Raw genomic sequence first — 17,951 nt, forward strand, 5'->3', positions numbered from 1 at the left:
CTAGGAAAAAGTTACTCATAATTTCACAAATCATGTTTTAAAAATTACTGTTGTTCGTGACTTGACAAATTTTTTTTTTTTTTTTTTTGAGACAGAGTCTTGCTCTGTCGCCCAGGCTGGAGTGCAGCGGCATGATCTCAGTTCACTGCAACCTTTGCCTCCCAGGTTCAAGCGATTCTCTTTCCTCAGCCTCCTGAGTAGCTGGGATTACAGGCACCTGCCATCACGCCGAGCTAATTTTTGTATTTTTAGTAGAGACGGGGTTTCACCATGTTGGCCAGGCTGGTCTCAAACTCCTGACCTCAGGTGATTCACCCACCTCGGCCTCCCAAAGTGCTGGGATTACAGGCGTGAGCCACTGCACCTGGCCAGCAAAATTTTTGAAGAGAAAAAAATGTTACCCAAACTGGATAGCACATGCACTTTTATGTTCCAAAAATTCATAGAAGTTTATTTGGTTTCAGAGAACACCACAGTTTTCTCAAGCTGTGCCTGAAGCTACTTTCAAATCACCTTGCTCTTGCACTTGCGGGAGGGGTAGCTACCAGCATTCTCGGGAGGCAGGCAGGTCCACTTCGAAATTTGCTCTTCAGACTGATGGACTCAACTGTCCCAGATGAAATCCAAGAGGTAAGAGAATAGGACTTGTGAATCTATCTCAAATCACATCTTTCTCTGAGATTTTAGCTATACAATATATTCAACTGTACATTGAACAATTTCAATTGGATGTTGTTTCTCTTACTCCTGTTTTCTTGGTGAGAGTATTTTTGGTTAACTCATCCTTTGAGACAAAGGTCAGATGCCATCTCTAAGAAACTTTTTATTCCTGCCCTCCCACCAGATTTGGTTTTTCTTGTGTATGTTCTCATTACATCACATTGTATTCTAGTTGCTTATTTATAAACATGTCACTCTTTTTTCACCAGAAGATGAGTTCCTGAGGGCAGGGAGCTAGTGCATGGCTTGGTCAGTAGTAGTAACTGAATAAGTGGACTGGGTCATCTACTAGAACTGTAACCAGAGCTAAGGAGAGAAAGGTCAGGTTAAGGAGAAAGAAGTGGCCTAGAATAGAATACTGATTATAAATAAGGAGAGTATAGTTTGGAAAAGAATATTTAGTATTATAATACAATATTAAATTTTGGGGAAACTTAAAAATAAATATTTGTAATACAAAATACAGAAAATAAACTCTTTTGGCAGGTAATAATAGAAAGTACAGTAATTTTTAAACCAGTGCACTCCTAAATTATCAATGGATCAAATAAAGAAATTACAAGATAAATTTTAAAATACTTAAGATTAATGAAAACAAAAACTTAACATACCAAAACTCATGAAATGCAGGTAAAGCTGTGCTTGAAGGAAATTTTTTTTTTTTTTTTTTGAGACGGAGTCTCGCTCTGTCACCCAGGCTGGAGTGCAGTGGCCAGATCTCAGCTCACTGCAAGCTCCGCCTCCTGGGTTCACGCCATTCTCCTGCCTCAGCCTCCCGAGTAGCTGGGACTACAGGCGCCGCCACCTCGCCCGGCTAGTTTTTTGTATTTTTAGTAGAGACAGGGTTTCACCGTGTTAGCCAGGATGGTTTCGATCTCCTGACCTCGTGATCCGCCCATCTCGGCCTCCCAAAGTGCTGGGATTACAGGCTTGAGCCACCGCGCCCGGCCCTTGAAGGAAAATTTATAGCTTATAAACATCTATATTTAAAAAAAAAAGAAATATATCGAATCAGTAGTTTAACCTTCTACCTTAAGAAATTAGAAAAAGAAGAGCCAACTCAACCCAAAGCAAGTAGAAAGAAGGAACTAATGTAGATTAGAGTGAAATTTAAAAAATAAAGAATAGAAAAACAGTTGAGGAGATCAAGGAGACTAAATGTTCGTTCTTTGAAAAGACAAAATCAACAAACCTCTGGCTGGACTAACCAAGAAAAAACAGGGACTTAAATTACTCAAATCAGGAATGAAAGATGAGATATTACTACTGACCTTACAGAAATCAAAAGGGAAATTGAGAGGCAGAGCAAGATGGTGGAATAGAAGACTCCACTGATCATTCCCCCTGCTAAGGGCACCAGTTTAACAACTCTACACAGAAAAAAGCACCTTCATGAGAACCAAAAATCAGGTGAGCACTTACATTACATAGTTTTAACTTCATATCGCTGAAAGAGGCACTGAAGAGATAGAAAAAACAGTCCTGAATTGGCAGTGCCACTCCTCCACCTGCAGCAGTGGCAGTATGGTGCAGAGAGTGTCTCTGGGTGCTGGGGGAGGGAGAACACAGCAATTGTGAGACATTGAACTCAGTGCTATCCTGTTAGAGAAGAAAGGAAAACTGGACCAAACTCAGCTGACACCGGTCCACAGAGGGAGCATTTAAACCAACCCTAGCCAGAGGGGAATCGCTGATCTCAGTGGTCTAAATTTTAATTCCTGCAAGATTCACCACTGAGGGCTATAATGCCATGCGTCTCCAAGTAAACTTGAAAGGCAGCCTAGGCCAAAAGGACTGCAACTCTTAGGCGAGTTCTAGTGCTGAACTGATACCAGAGACAGTGGACAGAGGGGCATGTGACATACTGAGACACCAGCTGGGGTAACCAAGGGAATGCTGGCTCACCCCCCACCACCCCGACCCCAACACCAGGCTACACAGCTCATGGCTCCAAAAGAGACCCCTTTCTTCCACTTGAGAGGGAAGACTGGGCAGGACTTTGTCTTGCGTCTTAGATACCACTGGATCACAGCAGGATAGGGGACCAGTCAGAGTCACAAGGCTCCCTGTTCCAGGTGCCAGCTCTCAGATGACATTTCTAGGCATACCCTGGGCCAGAAGGGAACCCACTGCCTTGAAGAAAAGGACTCAGTACTGGCAACATGCATCACCTGCTAACTTAAGAGCCCATGGGCTGTGAATAACCAGCATTGATACCCAGCTACTACGTCAAGGGCTTTGGGTGAGGCTCTGAGACTTTCTGGCTTCAGGTACCAGCACAGGCACGGAGGGATAGAGTACCAGATACACTCTTGGGATCCCTGATTCCAGGACTTGATTCTTAGATGGCATTTCTAGACCTGCCCTGGACTACAGGAGATCCCACTGCCCTGAAAGGTGAGTCCCAGGCCAGGCAGTATTCACCATAAGCTAACTTAAGAATCCCTGGGCCTTAAGTTTAAGGGAACATTGATGCTTGTCTGGCAATACTCCTTGTGGCCTTGGGTGGTGGTAACTATGGGGTGAGGCTCGTCTAGCTTTGGAAAGGGGAGGCACGAATGAAAAAGACTGTGTTTTGTGGTTTGAGTGTCAGCTCAGCCATAGTACAATAGAATACTGGGTAGACCTCTAAGGTTTTTGACTCTAGTCCCTGACTCCCAGATGGCACCTCTAGACCCACCTGAGGCTTGGGAGACCTCGCTCCCCTGAAGGAAAGGACACGGCCTCGCTGGCTTTGCCACTGGCTGTTTGTGGAACCACAGAGCCTTGAGCGAACATAGGCAATAGCCAGGGAGTTCTTACAGCAAGCCTTGGGTGAGACCCAGTGCTGTGCTGGTGCTTTGCTGGATTCAGGTCCGACCCAGTGTAGTCGTAGTGGTGGTAGCCGCAGGGGTGCTTATGTCACTTCACCCCCAGCTTTAGGTGGCTGAGGAGAGAGAGAGAGAGACACTGAGACTGTTTGGGAGAAAGTAAGGGAAGAGAACAAGAGTCTCTGCCTGATAATCCAGAGAATTCTCCCAGATCTTGTCCAAGACCATCAAGGTGGTACCACTATGAGGCTGCAAGAACCACAATGTTACTAAAGCAGGTACGGTTTAGATCACAACACCCCAGTCCTTTAAAATACCTGGAAAGCCCAAGATATATCTGGAAAGCCCAAGAAGGATGGGTACAGATAAGCCCAGACAGTGAAGACTACAATAAATACCTAACTCTTCAATATCTACTAGCATCCACACCATCCATGACCTAACCAAATGAACTAAATATGGCACCAGGGACCAATCCTGGAGAAACAGATTTGTGACCTTTCAGACAGAAAATTCAAAATATTTGTGTTGAGGAGAGTCAAAGAAATTCAAGATAGCACTGAGAAGGAATACAGAATCCTATCAGATAAATTTAACAGAGATTAAAATAATTTGAAAGAATCAAGTAGAAATTCTGGAGCTGATAAATGCAGTTGGCATTTCGAAGAATGCCTCAGAGTCCTTTAATACCGGAATTGATGGCAGAAGAAATAATTAGCGAGCTTGAAGACAGGCTATTTGAAAATACACAATCAGGCTGGGCGCGGTGGCTCACGCCTGTAATCCCAGCACTTTGGGAGGCCAAGGTGGGCAGATCACAAGGTCAAGAGATAGATATCTTCCTAGCCAACATGGTGAAACCCCATCTCTACTAAAAATAAAAGAAAATTAGCTGGATGTGGTGGTGCGTGCCTGGAGCCCCAGCTATTCGGGAGGCTGAGGCAGGAGAATCGCTTGAACCTGGGAGGTGGAGGTTTCAGTGAGTCGAGATTGTACCACTGCCCTCCAGCCTGGCTACAGTCTGACACTCCATCTCAAAAAAAAAAAAAAAAAAGAAAATACACAGAGGAGATAAAAAAAAATATATATATATAAAAGGATGAAGCACACCTACAGGATCTAGAAAATAGTCTCAAAAGGGCAAGTCTAAGAGTTGTTGGCCTTAAAGAAAAGTCTCATGAAGAAAAGCCCAGGACCAAATGGGTTCACTTGTGAATTTCACAAAATGTTCAAAGAAGAATTAACACTAGTTCTTCACAAACTCTTCCAGAATGTAGAAGAGGAGCTAATACTTCCCAACTATATTCTGTGAGGCCAGTATTACCCTAATAGTGGACCAAGACATTGCAAGAAAAGAAAAACTATAGACCTGCTATTAAAGGACTCTGATGCATTCTTCAGTATCCATTTTGAAGATATATGTAAACATTCTCGACAAACTACTAACAAACCAAATCCAGCAACTTACCTAAAAGATTGTACACCATGACCAAATGGGATGTATCCCATTTTCAGAGTATGAAAATCAGTCACTATAATACACCATATTAATAGAAAAATGAACAAAAACAATGTGATTATCTGGATGCTGAAAAAGCATCTGACAAAATTCAACATCCTTTCATGATAAAAATATTCAACAAACTAGGAATAGAAGGGAACGTTCTTAACCTGATCAAGGGCATCTATGAAAAAGTTATAGTTGATATCATATTCAATGGAGAAAGACTGAAAACCTTCCCTCTAAGATCAGGAATAAAATAAAGATTTCCACTAAGTTATAGTTGATATCTAGCTGGGACAGTTATATAAGAAAATGAAATAAAAGTCATGTAGATTGAAAAGGAAGTTGTAAAACTGTTTTTGTTTGCAAATGACGTGATTTTGTGTGTAGAAAATCCTAAGGAACACACACACACACTCATACACAACTATTAGGGCTAGTAAAAGAGTTCAGCAGAGCTTCAGGGTAAAAGATAAATTTACAAAAATTGTTTCTATACAACAATGCACAATCAAAAAATGAAATTAAGGAAACAAGTTTATGTGCAAAAGCATCAAAAAGAATAGGATACTTAGAAATACATTTAACAAAAGAAGTGTAAAACTTACACACTGAAAGAATGAAACATTATTGAAAGAAATTGAAGACCGAAAAAAATGGTAACACACCTCATATTTATGGATTGCAAGACAATATTGTGAAGATGTCAATACTTTGCCAATTGGTTCACAGATTCAGTGCCATCACTCTCAAAATTGCAGCTGGCTTTGTTTGGCGGAAATTGATAAGCTGATCTTAAAATCATACAGAAATTCAAGGATCCAGAGTAGCCAAAACAGTCTTGAAAAAGAAGAGTAAAGTTAGAAGACTCACACTTTCCAACTTCAAAACATACTACTTTATAGTTATAGTAATAAAAATAGAGTGGCTGTGTCAGAAGGATAGATATATAGATCACTGGAATAGAATTAAGAGTCCAGAAATAAACTCATACATCTGTGGCTTATTGATTTTCTACAACAGTGCCAAAACAATTTCATGAGAGAATAGTGTCTCATGGTACTCGGACAACTGTATACCCTCATGTAAAAGAATGAAGTTGGCCCCTTACATCACATACAAAAAAATTAACTCAAAATGGATTAAAGACCTAAATATAAGAGCTACAGGCTGGGCGCGGTGGCTCAAGCCTGTAATCCCAGCACTTTGGGAGGCCGAGATGGGCGGATCACGAGGTCAGGAGATCGAGACCATCCTGGCTAACACGGCGAAACCCCGTCTCTACTAAAAAAATACAAAAAATTAGCCGGGCGAGATGGCGGGCGCCTGTAGTCCCAGCTACTCGGGAGGCTGAGGCGAGAGAATGGCGTAAACCCAGGAGACGGAGCTTGCAGTGAGCTGAGATCCGGCCACTGCACTCCAGCCTGGGCGACAGAGCTGGCTATTTGAAAATACACAATCAGGCTGGGCGCGGTGGCTCACGCCTGTAATCCCAGCACTTTGGGAGGCCAAGGTGGACTCCGTCTCAAAAAAAAAAAAGCTACAACTGTAAAACTTACAAAAGAAAACATAGGACCAGGCTCAGTGGCACACGCCTGTAATCCCAGCACTTTGGAAAGCCAAGGCAAGTGGATCACCTGAGGTCAGGAGTTCAAGACCAGCCTAACATGGTGAAACCCTGTATCTACTAAATACAAAAAATTAGCCGGGCATAGTGGAGGGTGCCTGTAATCCCAGCTGAGGCAGGAGAATTGCTTGAACCCAGGAGGTTGAGGTTGCAGTGAGCTGAGATCACACCATTGCACTCCAGCCTGGGAGACAAGAATGAAACTCTGTCTCAAAAAAAAAAAAAAAAAAAAAGATGGGCCGGGTGTGGTGGCTCACGCCTGTAATCCTAACACTTTGGGAGGCTGAGTGGGCAGATCACGAGGTCAGGAGTTTGAGACCAGCCTGACCAACGTGGTGAAACCCCATCTCTACTAAAAATACAAAAGTTAGCTGGGCATGGAGGGGTGCGCCTGTAATCCCAGCTACTTGGGAGGCTGGGGCAGGAGAATCACTTGAACCTGGGAGGCTGAGGTTGCTGTGAGTGGAGATTGCACCACTGCACTCCAGCCTGGGTGACAGGGCAAGACTCCATCTCACAAAAAAAAAAAAAGAAAAAGAAAAAAATAAAAAACATAGATGTAAATCTTTATCACCTTGGATTAGGCAATGGTTTCTTAGCTGTGACATCAAAAGCACAAACAACCAAAGGAAAAATAAATTGGACGTTATCAAAATTAAAAACATTTGTGCTTCAAAGGATACTTTCAAGAAAAGATAGCACACAGAATGGGAGAGATACTTGTAAGTCATATATCTGATGCGGTTCTAGTTTCTAGAATATATAAAGAATTGTTACACCTCAACAATAAAAAAGACAGATACCCCAGTTTTAAACATGAACAAAGAATCTGAGTAGACATATCTCTAGAGAAGAGATACAAATAGCCAGTAAACACATGAAAAAATGTTCAACATCATTAATTATTAGGGAAATACAAATCAAACCCATATTGAGATACCACTTCACACCCAATAAGTGACAGTAATCGAAAAGGCTGACTAATAGCAAGCGTTGGAGGAGGTGGAGAAATTAGAGCCTTCATGCATTGCATGAGAATGTAAAATGATACTGCTGCTTTGGAAAACAGGCAGTTCCTTAGTTAAACATAGAGTTGCGGTATGATCCAGCAGCTCCACTACTAGGTCTGTACCCAGAAACATTGAAAACATATCTCCACACAAAAACTTGTATATGAATGTTCATAGCAGCATTATTTATAATAGTCAAAAGGTGAAAACAACACAAATGTCTGTCAACTGATAAACAAATGAATAGAATTTGGTATATTCATACAATGTAATATTATTCAGCCATAAAAATGAATGAAGTAGTGATACAAACTACAACCTAACTAAACCTTCTAAATATGCTAAGTGGCTGGCCACAGTGGCCCACGCCTGTAATCTGCACACTTTGGGCGGCGAAGGCGGGCAGATCACTCGAGTCCGGGAGTTCGAGACCAGCCTGGCCAACATGGTGAAACCCTATCTCTACTAAAAATACAAAAATTAGTTGGGTGTGGTGGCACATACCTATAGTCCCAGATACTTGGGAGGCTGAGGCACGAGGATTGCTTGAAACCAGGAGGCAGAGGTTGCAGTGAGCTGAGATCACACCACTGCACGCTATCCTGGGCAACAGAGTGAGACTTTCTCATTAAAAAAAAAAATTTTTTTTTTTGCCAAGTGAAGAAGCCAGACACAAAGGGCCATATATTGTATAACTCCATTTATTTATTTGTTTGTTTGTGTGTTTGACAGAGTCTTGCTCTGTCGCCCAAGCTGGAGTGCAATGGCTTGATCTCAGCTCACTGCAACCTCTACCTCCTGGGTTCAAGCGATTCTCCTGCCTCACCTCCTGAGTAGCTGGGACTTCAGGTGCACAGCACCATGCCCAGCTAGTTTTTGTATTTTTAATAGAGACAGGGTTTCACCATGTTGACCAGGCTGGTCTTGAACTCCTGACCTCAGGTGATCTGCCTGCCTTGGTCTCCCAAAGTGCTTGGAATAGAGGCATGAGCCACCGTGCCCGGCCTGTATAACTCCATTTATATGAAATGTGCAGAATAAGCAAATCCATAGCAATAGAATATATGTTAGTGGGCTGGGTGCAGTGGCTCATGCCTGTAATCCCAGCACTTCGGGATGACGAGGAGGGTAGATCACTTGAGATAAGTAGTTTGAGACCAGCCTGGCCAACGTGGTAAAACCCATCTCTACTAAAAATACAAAAATTAGCCCAACTTTGTGGTGCATGCTTGTAGTCCCAGCCACTGGGGAGGCTGAGGCAGGAGAATCGCCTGAACCTTTGAGGTGGAGGTTGCAGTGAGCCGAGATCACGCCATTGCACTCCAGCCTGGGTGACAGAAAGAGACTCCATCTCAAAAAAAAAAAAGTACGTTAGTGGTTGTTGGAGGTCTTGAGCAGATATAGGGAATGACTGGTAATGGGCACAGGGCTTTTTTTTTTTTTTTTTTTGGTAGTAATGAAGATATTCTAAAATGGAATAGTGGTGATGGTTGCACAACTCTGAATAGACTAAAAACCATTGAATTTTATACTTTTAAGAGGTGAATTCTGTGGCATGTGGATTGTATGTCAATTTTAAAAAAAACAATAAACTGACTTTTCAAGTAGAGGGACATATGCCCTGAAATGGGGTTGGAGGAATATTATCCTGGTGGTGAGTAGGAACTGTGGTGATTTAATATTTATCAGAAATGGGGTAGTGTAAGATTTTGAAAAGGATAAAAGTACTAGAATAAAATAAGGAAAAGTAAAGTTAAAAAATTATATTTTGGATTATCTTTTTTATTCTTTGGGTCTTTTTGACAGCTGTTCCATCTTAGAAGAGTACTTGGAGATAGAGTCTTCCAGGATGTTATACACAGACTGTTTCTGTTTACAGCTATTTGTGTTCCTCTTTTCTTATTTCTAAAACTTCTAGTAATTTATCTATTTGCAGTAACCACATTGCTGCTGTTTCTTGTATGCTTTCCCACTATTTTCCTTTGACCCTGAGTTTTCTTTTTTTAAAAAATGTTTCATTTGAACTACCTGTAGACTTAAGGAAATATTGCATAAATAATAGTTTTCGTATGTCTCTCACCCAGCTTCCCATTATGTTAATGTCTTACATAACCATTATATAATTATCAAAACAAAGAAATTAGTATTGGTTTAATACTATTAAGTAAACATCTTTCTCTTGCCTGATTGCCCTAGCCAGAACTTCCAACACTATGTTGAATAGGAGTGGTGAGAGAGGGCATCCCTGTCTTGTGCCAGTTTTCAAAGGGAATTTTTCCAGTTTTTGCCCATTCAGTATGATATTAGCTGTGGGTTTGTCATAAATAGCTCTTATTATTTTGAGGTACGTTCCATCAATACCGAATTTATTGAGCGTTTTTAGCATGAAGGGCTGTTGAATTTTGTCAAAAGCCTTTTCTGCATCTATTGAGACAATCATGTGGTTCTTGTCTTTGGTTCTGTTTATATGCTGGATTACGTTTATTGATTTGCGAATGTTGAACCAGCCTTGCAGATTTTATCAATTTTCTACTAATGTCCTTGTTTTGTTGGAGGGTCCTATTTGGGATCCCATATTGCTTTTAATTGTTACTTCTCTTCTGTAACAATTTAGTGTCCTGCAACAATTCCTCAGTCTTTCCTTGTCTTTCATGAGCTTAACATTTCATGAGTATTTAATTATTTTATTGAATATCTGTCATTTTTTCATGATTGGATTGAGTTATGTATTTTGGGCAAGGATACCACAGAAATAATGTGTCCTTGGTATATTATTACATGAGTTTAATGATGTCCATAAATCTTGTTACTGACAATGTCAGCCTCAATCACATGGTTAAGGTGGTTTCTGCTGGGTTTCTTCATCCATCAGTAGCTTCTGAGAGAGAATTGATAGAAAATACATTAAATGAAAATATGCTCACACTTAAATAGTTTGACAATTGAATATCTTCATGAATGGTTTAGGCATAAAATTCTAAATTGGAAATCATTTTTCCATAAGACTTGTGAAGTCATTGCTTCATTGTCTTCTAGTTTTCAATGGTATTACTTAGAAAATCAGTGAGCTTCAAATTTTTGATCCTTTGTATGGAAATCTGTTTTTCTCTCTAGATGCTATATAGCAAGTTCTTCTTGTCCTTTGTGTTCTCACATTTCAAAATGATATGAACTGATGTGGGGAAAGTCATAGCCTTCAATATTAAAACATTATCTTGGCCAGGAATGGTGGCTCATGCCTGTAATCCCAGCACTTTTGGCGGCCAAGGTGGGCGGATCACTTGAGGTCAGGAAATGAAGATCAGCTGGCCAATATGCAAAACCCCTTCTCTATTAAAAAATACAAAAAAAAAAAAAAATCTGGAAATGTTTTGTTGATTGCCTCTTCATTGTTTTCTGTGTTCTTTCTTTCTCTCTGGAACTCCTTGTTATTGGGATACTTGACCTCCTGAGCCAGTCCTCTTAATTTTCTTGTGTTTTCCTTCCTGTTTTCCATCTTTTCCCCCCCTCTATTTTATAAGAAATTTAATTCTGTGTTCTAGCCCTTCTATTGAGATTTTTCTCTTTCTTTTATCTTTTTAATTTATAAGAGCTCTTCATTCTCGAAGTGTTCCTTTCTTAATAGCCTTCCATTCTGACTTACACTTTTTGAAGATACTAATTTTTGTTCTTGTTTCTCCCTGTGTACTTTCTTTGTTTAATTAGACCATTTCTGTTAGTTTTAGTCTCTTTCATAATAAAGGCTTTCCTCAAATTTCTAATAACCTTTGGCTTCCCAATAATGGGTAAGAGTGTGATGCTGTTGCTGGGCATGGTGGCTCATGCCTGTAATCCCAGCACTTTGGCAGGCTGAGGTGGGCAGATCACCTGGGGTCAAGAGTTCGAGACCAGCCTGGCCAGCATGGTAAAACCCCGTCTCTACTAAAACTACAAAAATTACCTGGGCATGGTGGCGCATGTCTGTAATCCCAACTACTTGGGAGGCTGAGGCAGGAAAATTGCTTGAACCCCAGAGGTGGAGGTTGCGGTGAGCCGAGATCGTGCCACTGCATTCCAGCCTGGGTGGCAAGAGCAAGACTCCATCTCAAAAAAAAAGAGGTGTGATGCTGAAAGGCTGATTGATGCTGAAAGTTCTCTACACAGGGATGAGGTTTATCAAATTTATTGTAGATTGATATGGCTGGGCTGTATTTTAGGGGAAGGCAACATTTCATGCCTGTCACTTAAAGTCTTTTCTACTGGGCTAGTGAGATTCTTCAAAGGAAGGCTCTTCTAAGCTACTGCCAGAAGGTATAAACCTGAGTGACAATCATCTGGTAGGGAACAAGAGTTTAGGAGTCTCAATATTCAGAATGAACACTTTGTCTTAAAATCACCCAATTTTAGTTTGGTGTTCCTACCTTCAACTGTGCCTGTTATCTTAACCAGTTTTCAACCAATCCTGTTTTGAGCTCTTTCTTTGTTCCCTCTTGCAGAAGTGTATGAGCCTCTAGGAATTCTACAGTATAAATCAAAGTGTTGTTTGGTTTTTCTCATTTTTGACTTAGGGTGTAGCCATTTCAGATCTTTTAAGTCAGTTACCTTTAATCTGTTCCTTTCTGTTTCCAAAATTTTGATGCTGATTTTCCTTTTCCATTTTGGGGAGGGGAGTCTTTTTGAATTATCTGCCCAACCCTTGCCCATTGTTTTAGATGGCCTTTTGGAAACAGAATATGTGCACTCAGTTCTTAATCCTTAGTCACCTTTGTTGAATTTCCACAGCTAAAATTTGATTTTACTTTGATTTTAGCTTTATTTTAGTTTGAGTAGAGTAACCTGAGAAAGTCATTAAAGATTTGTTCTGTTCTTGACTGTGTTAGAGGACACATGCTTTTTGATGGAAGGGTTATTCTTCTTGTGTACTTGAATTTTTCAATCATTATAGTAATTCAAAGAATTATTAATAGAACATTGACTTATAGAAAAATTGAGTATTCAAACTTACAGGCAGTATGGATTTTATCTAGTTCAACACTGTTTTTACTGATAAAGAAGCCATGACCCAAAGAAGTTATGAGGCCTAAGATAATGCAGCTACTATTCCTTATGCTCTTCCCACTATCTGGACCTTTGTCTAGCCAGGTCCTACTAATTCTGTAATTCTTAAATGTCTAATCCTCAGGGAGATCTTCCATGAGCCCACAGGCCATGTGAATTGCCATGTTTGTGTGTTCAGGCAAGTTCCTGCACCCTTTTACTTTCCCTGTGTGACTCCTTTCACATTTACACTTTCTTGCTCAGAGTCTTTCTTTCCCATTAGACTGTAGGCTCATGAAAGCAGAGATGTTGTCTGTCTTACTCATTTCTGCACCCGAATCACTTTGCATGGAGCCTTACCAGGCTGAATGCTATAGAATCAACACTAAATATTTGTTGGTTGATTAAGATTAGTTACTTAGTGGCAAATCCAAAATATTTATTCATAGCTTTCTTTTTTTTTTTTTTGAGACGGAGTCTCGCTCTGTCGCCTGGGCTGGAGTGCAGTGGCCAGTTCTGAGCTCACTGCAAACTCTGCCTCCTGGGTTTATGCCATTCTCCTGCCTCAGCCTCCGAGTAGCTGGGACTACAGGAGCCCGCCGCCACAGCCGGCTAGTTTTTTGTATTTTTTAGTAGAGATGGGGTTTCACCGTCTTAGCCAGGATGGTCTCGATCTCCTGACCTCGTGATCCACCCGTCTCGGCCTCCCAAAGTGCTGGGATTATAGGCTTGAGCCACCGCGCCCGGCCCATAGCTTTCTTAAAGGCATCTGAAGGAGGACTTATGTGCTTTCTTTTTTATCATGCCATCTTTTTTAGACTTAACATGATCCTAATAGTGAATTCACTTTAAGTGTGTTTTTATTAAAAACTAAGAACCAGGCCGATCAGTACACTTTTCTCTCTTGATTTTAGGTGGTAATTGAAACTTTGTCAGTGGGAGCAACCATGCTGTTACCTCCATTACGAGAACGGATGGAATTACTTCATTCTCTTTTACCTCAAGGGCCTGATAGATGGGAAAGCTTATCTAAAGGACAGGTAGGCCTTTGCTTACTATGTAAGTAAACCAGCAGTATCATAAAAATTTGGACTGAGAAGAAAATAAAACTAATCAATTGCCATGTGTTCATGGAGCATAAGTACTTGATGGGCCTAGTAAATCCTGGTTATTTAATGTTTTATGCTGAAAGAATTCCCAGGTGTCTAACAACCTTAGATGAAGCAAGTGATAATTTATTAAGTTATTTGGGGCTAATTATTAGAATAAGGACTAATTTTTCCAGTGTTTCTTATGGTACTAAGCCAGACACTGTGGTTTATTTGTAGTATGCTGAGTTGAAATCAAGTGCATGTGCTGCTGTTGGTTCCATGCTGAGAACTTTGTCTGAAATTGTTTGTATAAAGAGTATAGGTGACCATTAGGAAAAAGTATTTGATGATATGAGTATACTTATTTTTTCCATTTTTATATTATGTACCTTAAAATAGTACCTTTTGCTCCACCAAGTAGAAGTTACCAGATTCAGAGATACAGATTTTAGGAAAAAAAATTGGTACTTATTTGCAATAAAATATTTATTGATACTTTTCCTTCTTTTTAAATCTTTTTTAGAGACAGTCTTGCTCTGTCACCCACGCTGGAGTAGGGTGGTGCAATCATGGCTCACTCTAACCTTGAACTCCTGGAGCTCAAGGGATCCTACTGCTTTTTCCTCTGGAGTAGCTAAGACTGCTGGCATGTGCCAGCACACCTGGCTAATTTTTTAATTCTTATTTTTATAGCTGTGGGGTCTTGCTGTATTTCCCAGGCTGTTGTTGAACTCCTGGCCTCAAATGATCCTCCTGCTTTGGCCTCCCAAAGTGCTGGGATTATAGGCATGAGACCACTGTGCCTGGCCCACAGATGTTTTTTTTGTTTTTTTTTTTTTTGAGACAGGGTTTTTGCTCTGTCATCCAGGCTGGAGTGCAGTGGCATGATCACGGCTTACTGTAGGCTCAACCTCCTGGGCTCAAGCGATTCTCCCACCTCAGTCTTCTGAGTAGCTGAAACTACAGGTGTGCACCACCACGCTCAGCTAATTTTTGTATTTTTTGTAGAGGGGGTTTCACTATGTTGCCCATGCTGATCTTGAATTCCTGGACTCAAGTGGATCCGCCTGCCTTGGCTTCCTAAAGTGCTGTGATTACAGGCATGAGCCACTGCGCCCAGCCTACAGATGATTTTTAACGAATATTTTGCGTTAGTTTAGATTTCAAGTGATTTATTTTAAATGTTAGAATAAGTAGTTGTCATTGGTAATGTCATGCTGTAGAATCGTGTGTCATACTATTTATTGCCATTTCGTACTCCTCTCTACTTATAGTACTAAAATATTATGCATAGTATGCTTTGTTAGCTTAGAGATTTAGGTATTATAATGAAGACTGAAAGAAAAACCTATAAGTTGTATTTTCCTAAATCCTATTTCCTAAATGGGATTAGTTGGGTAGTTTTTATAATTACATACCTCCTGAAGATGATTGTTTAATAAGATATTAAGTGGATTAGTGTAGTTTTTTTCTGGGATCCTTTTGTTTTATTTTCTAAAACAAATGTTAGTTACTTGTTCATATTTTATTGTTCTTTAGAGAATGCAACTGGATATCATTCTGACAAGTTTGCAAGATCATACCCACGTAGCCTCCCTACTTGGCTATAGTTCACCCTCTGATGCAACTGACCTGTCTTCTGTGTGTGCTGGCTACGGAAATCTGTCAGATCAACCTTATGGCACTCAGAGCTGCCATCCAGATACCCACCTGGCTGAAATTTTGATGAAGACCCTCTTAAGAAATTTAGGATTTTATACAGTAAGTTGTTCTTTCATTGCAGTAAAAGAAGAATAAAGGGGTAGGGATCTCTTTAGTCAAGGTAATTTGACATTTAAACACCTTTGATAGAAATTAAACTCTAGACCCCTCTCCCCTAAGGGGAAAAACATGTCAGGTTTTCTGAAATATTGTGGGGACCAAATAACATGTAATTGAGAAGTTCAAAGGGATTTATTTTAGAATTTTACCAGATTTTTCTGATATTGTAGAATAATACACAGAATAAAATAGTCAAGAACATTTTTAGAGAGAAGAATAATGAGCAAGGCATTAACCTTGCCAGACATAATCTTATAAGGAAACAATGTTCTTGGTACTGAATGAGAATAGGTTGGTCAGTAGGATAGAGGACAGTGGACCTTGTAGCTTTCCCTATATTAGGATGCCATTAATTCTAAATCTCTAGTGTTTCTTAAATTCATCTTTTTTTCCCTGCCATTTCTTTGAGTTCTAAGCCAGATCATTATGATTCAGTGCTAATGGTGTTACAGCTATTGTCACTATTGCTGGTCTCTTCTCAGCATCTCACTGCTGGAATAACTTTGTATTAAATAACTTCTTTATATTAAAGAATACAACTTCTTTGTATTAAATTAAAACTCCTTCAGGCCAGGCGCGGTGGCTTATGCCTGTAATCTCAGCACTTTGGGAGGCCGAATTGGGTGGACCACCTGAGGTCAGGAGTTTGAGATCAGCCTGGCCAATACGGTGAAACCCTGTCTCTACCAAAAATGCAAAAATTAGCCAGGCGTGGTAGCTGGCACCTATAATCCCAGCCACTCAGGAGGCTGAGGTGGGAGAGTTGCTTGAACCCGGGAGGCAGAGGCTGCAGTGAGCTGAGATCATGCCGTTGCACTCCAGCCTGGGTGACAGAGCGAGACCCTGTCTCAAAACAACAACAACAACAACAACAGCAACACCCTTCAGACCCTTCATCATTGGCTCACACACCGTTCTTATCTGAGCTCATCCTTTTCCAGAATTGTACATTGTACACCTATTTCCTGTTGTTTTTCTCTACCAATCTGTGATGTAAGACTTGACTATTCTAGGAAACCTTGCCCAAATAACCCCATCTAGCTAGAGATGTGTATAACTACACATCTCTGTACTCATCAGCACTTACAGGATCAGAGTGTACTGTGCAACTTAACTTTGAATTGTTTGTGTATCAATTCATATTGTTTCCTGTGCCTCTTCAGGGCTTGGTCTATGTACTCTTTTTCTTCCAATACAAGTCTTAGCACTCTGTCCCACCCACATTAAAAGGTTAATCCCTAAGTCAGAGTGAAAATTCTTCCTACAAAATTCTTTTCTTTCAGGTTTAAGAATGTAAATTTAATCTGATGTTAAGGAGTAATGGCTACAAATGGATAAGAACAATGTTGTGTATATAGCCGTTTGTTAATGACCAAAACTTTTTCCCAAAGTTACAGGGAATGTTACAACAAAGTTGTAAGGAATATTAGGGCTGAGGCAGATTTATATATTATATGGAAATGGAAATAAAATACTAACTGCTTTTAGGTTGAAATAATAAATTAATGTCTCTTTCTGATGTGATTTAAACCAAATTTGTTCTAAGATTTTAAAATAACAGTACTAATTAACAACTTATAGCAAGGGCCCTACAGTTTTCCCATATTCTATCTTGTATATTGTATACGTAGACCAAATTTTCTGCCTGAAGGTATTCAGCACATGATTATTTACAGGAAATAAAGTTGGAAATAGCAGAAATATCTAAAAATAGAGGAGTGGTTAAGTAATTTATGGTATATGTGTTCAATGGAATATTGTATTTTATATATACATGGTTTATGAAAATGGGTTATGATTCCATTGGAAAAGAGCAGATTAAAAATAGAATATGCAGTACAATATTATGAAAAATATTTTAAAAGGACAAAATCAGGAAAGAAATACACCAAAAAATATTATAGTAGCAGCCATTTTATTTGAGTGGTTGTTTAAATGGCGCTTTTTTTTTTTTTTGAGATGGCGTCTCGCTCTATCGCCCAGACTGGAGTGTGCAGTGGCGCCATCTCGGCTCACTGCAAGCTCCACCTCCCGGGTTCACACCAGTCTCCTACCTCAGCCTCCGGAGTAGCTGGGACTACAGGCACCTGCCACTACGCCCGGCTAATTTTTTGTGTTTTTAGTAGAGACTAAAACTGCATTAGTCAGGATGGTATCGATCTCCTGACCTCGTGATCTGCCCACCTCGGCCTCCCAAAGTGCTGGGATTACAGGCGTGAGTCACTGCACCCGGCCTCTTTTAACTTTTTAAAATAGAGTTTTGATATTTTCTAAATATACTAAGCATCTCTTTTTAAAAAATATTTTTAACTTGAAGTAATTTAAAACTCACGAGGAGTTACAGGAATCATT

The 17,951-nt window shown here is 40.2% G+C and overlaps 1 protein-coding gene across 8 annotated transcripts in view; it reads left to right on the plus strand.

Annotated features, from left to right (window-relative positions):
* The window catches only part of HERC1 (HECT and RLD domain containing E3 ubiquitin protein ligase family member 1), a 233,966-nt gene that overhangs the window by 96,333 nt on the left and 119,682 nt on the right, over positions 1 to 17,951 (plus strand). For all 8 annotated transcript variants that reach the window (XM_030930058.1, XM_030930064.1, XM_030930063.1 and 5 more), the window contains exons 12-14: positions 465 to 630; positions 13,602 to 13,727; positions 15,318 to 15,539. In XM_030930058.1, coding sequence (XP_030785918.1) covers positions 465 to 630; positions 13,602 to 13,727; positions 15,318 to 15,539 — 514 coding nt within the window. The remainder of the gene's footprint in view (positions 1 to 464; positions 631 to 13,601; positions 13,728 to 15,317; positions 15,540 to 17,951) is intronic.

The sequence above is a fragment of the Rhinopithecus roxellana genome, chromosome 5 (genome assembly GCF_007565055.1).
Source record: "Rhinopithecus roxellana isolate Shanxi Qingling chromosome 5, ASM756505v1, whole genome shotgun sequence".
Classification (NCBI taxonomy): Eukaryota; Metazoa; Chordata; class Mammalia; order Primates; family Cercopithecidae; genus Rhinopithecus; species Rhinopithecus roxellana.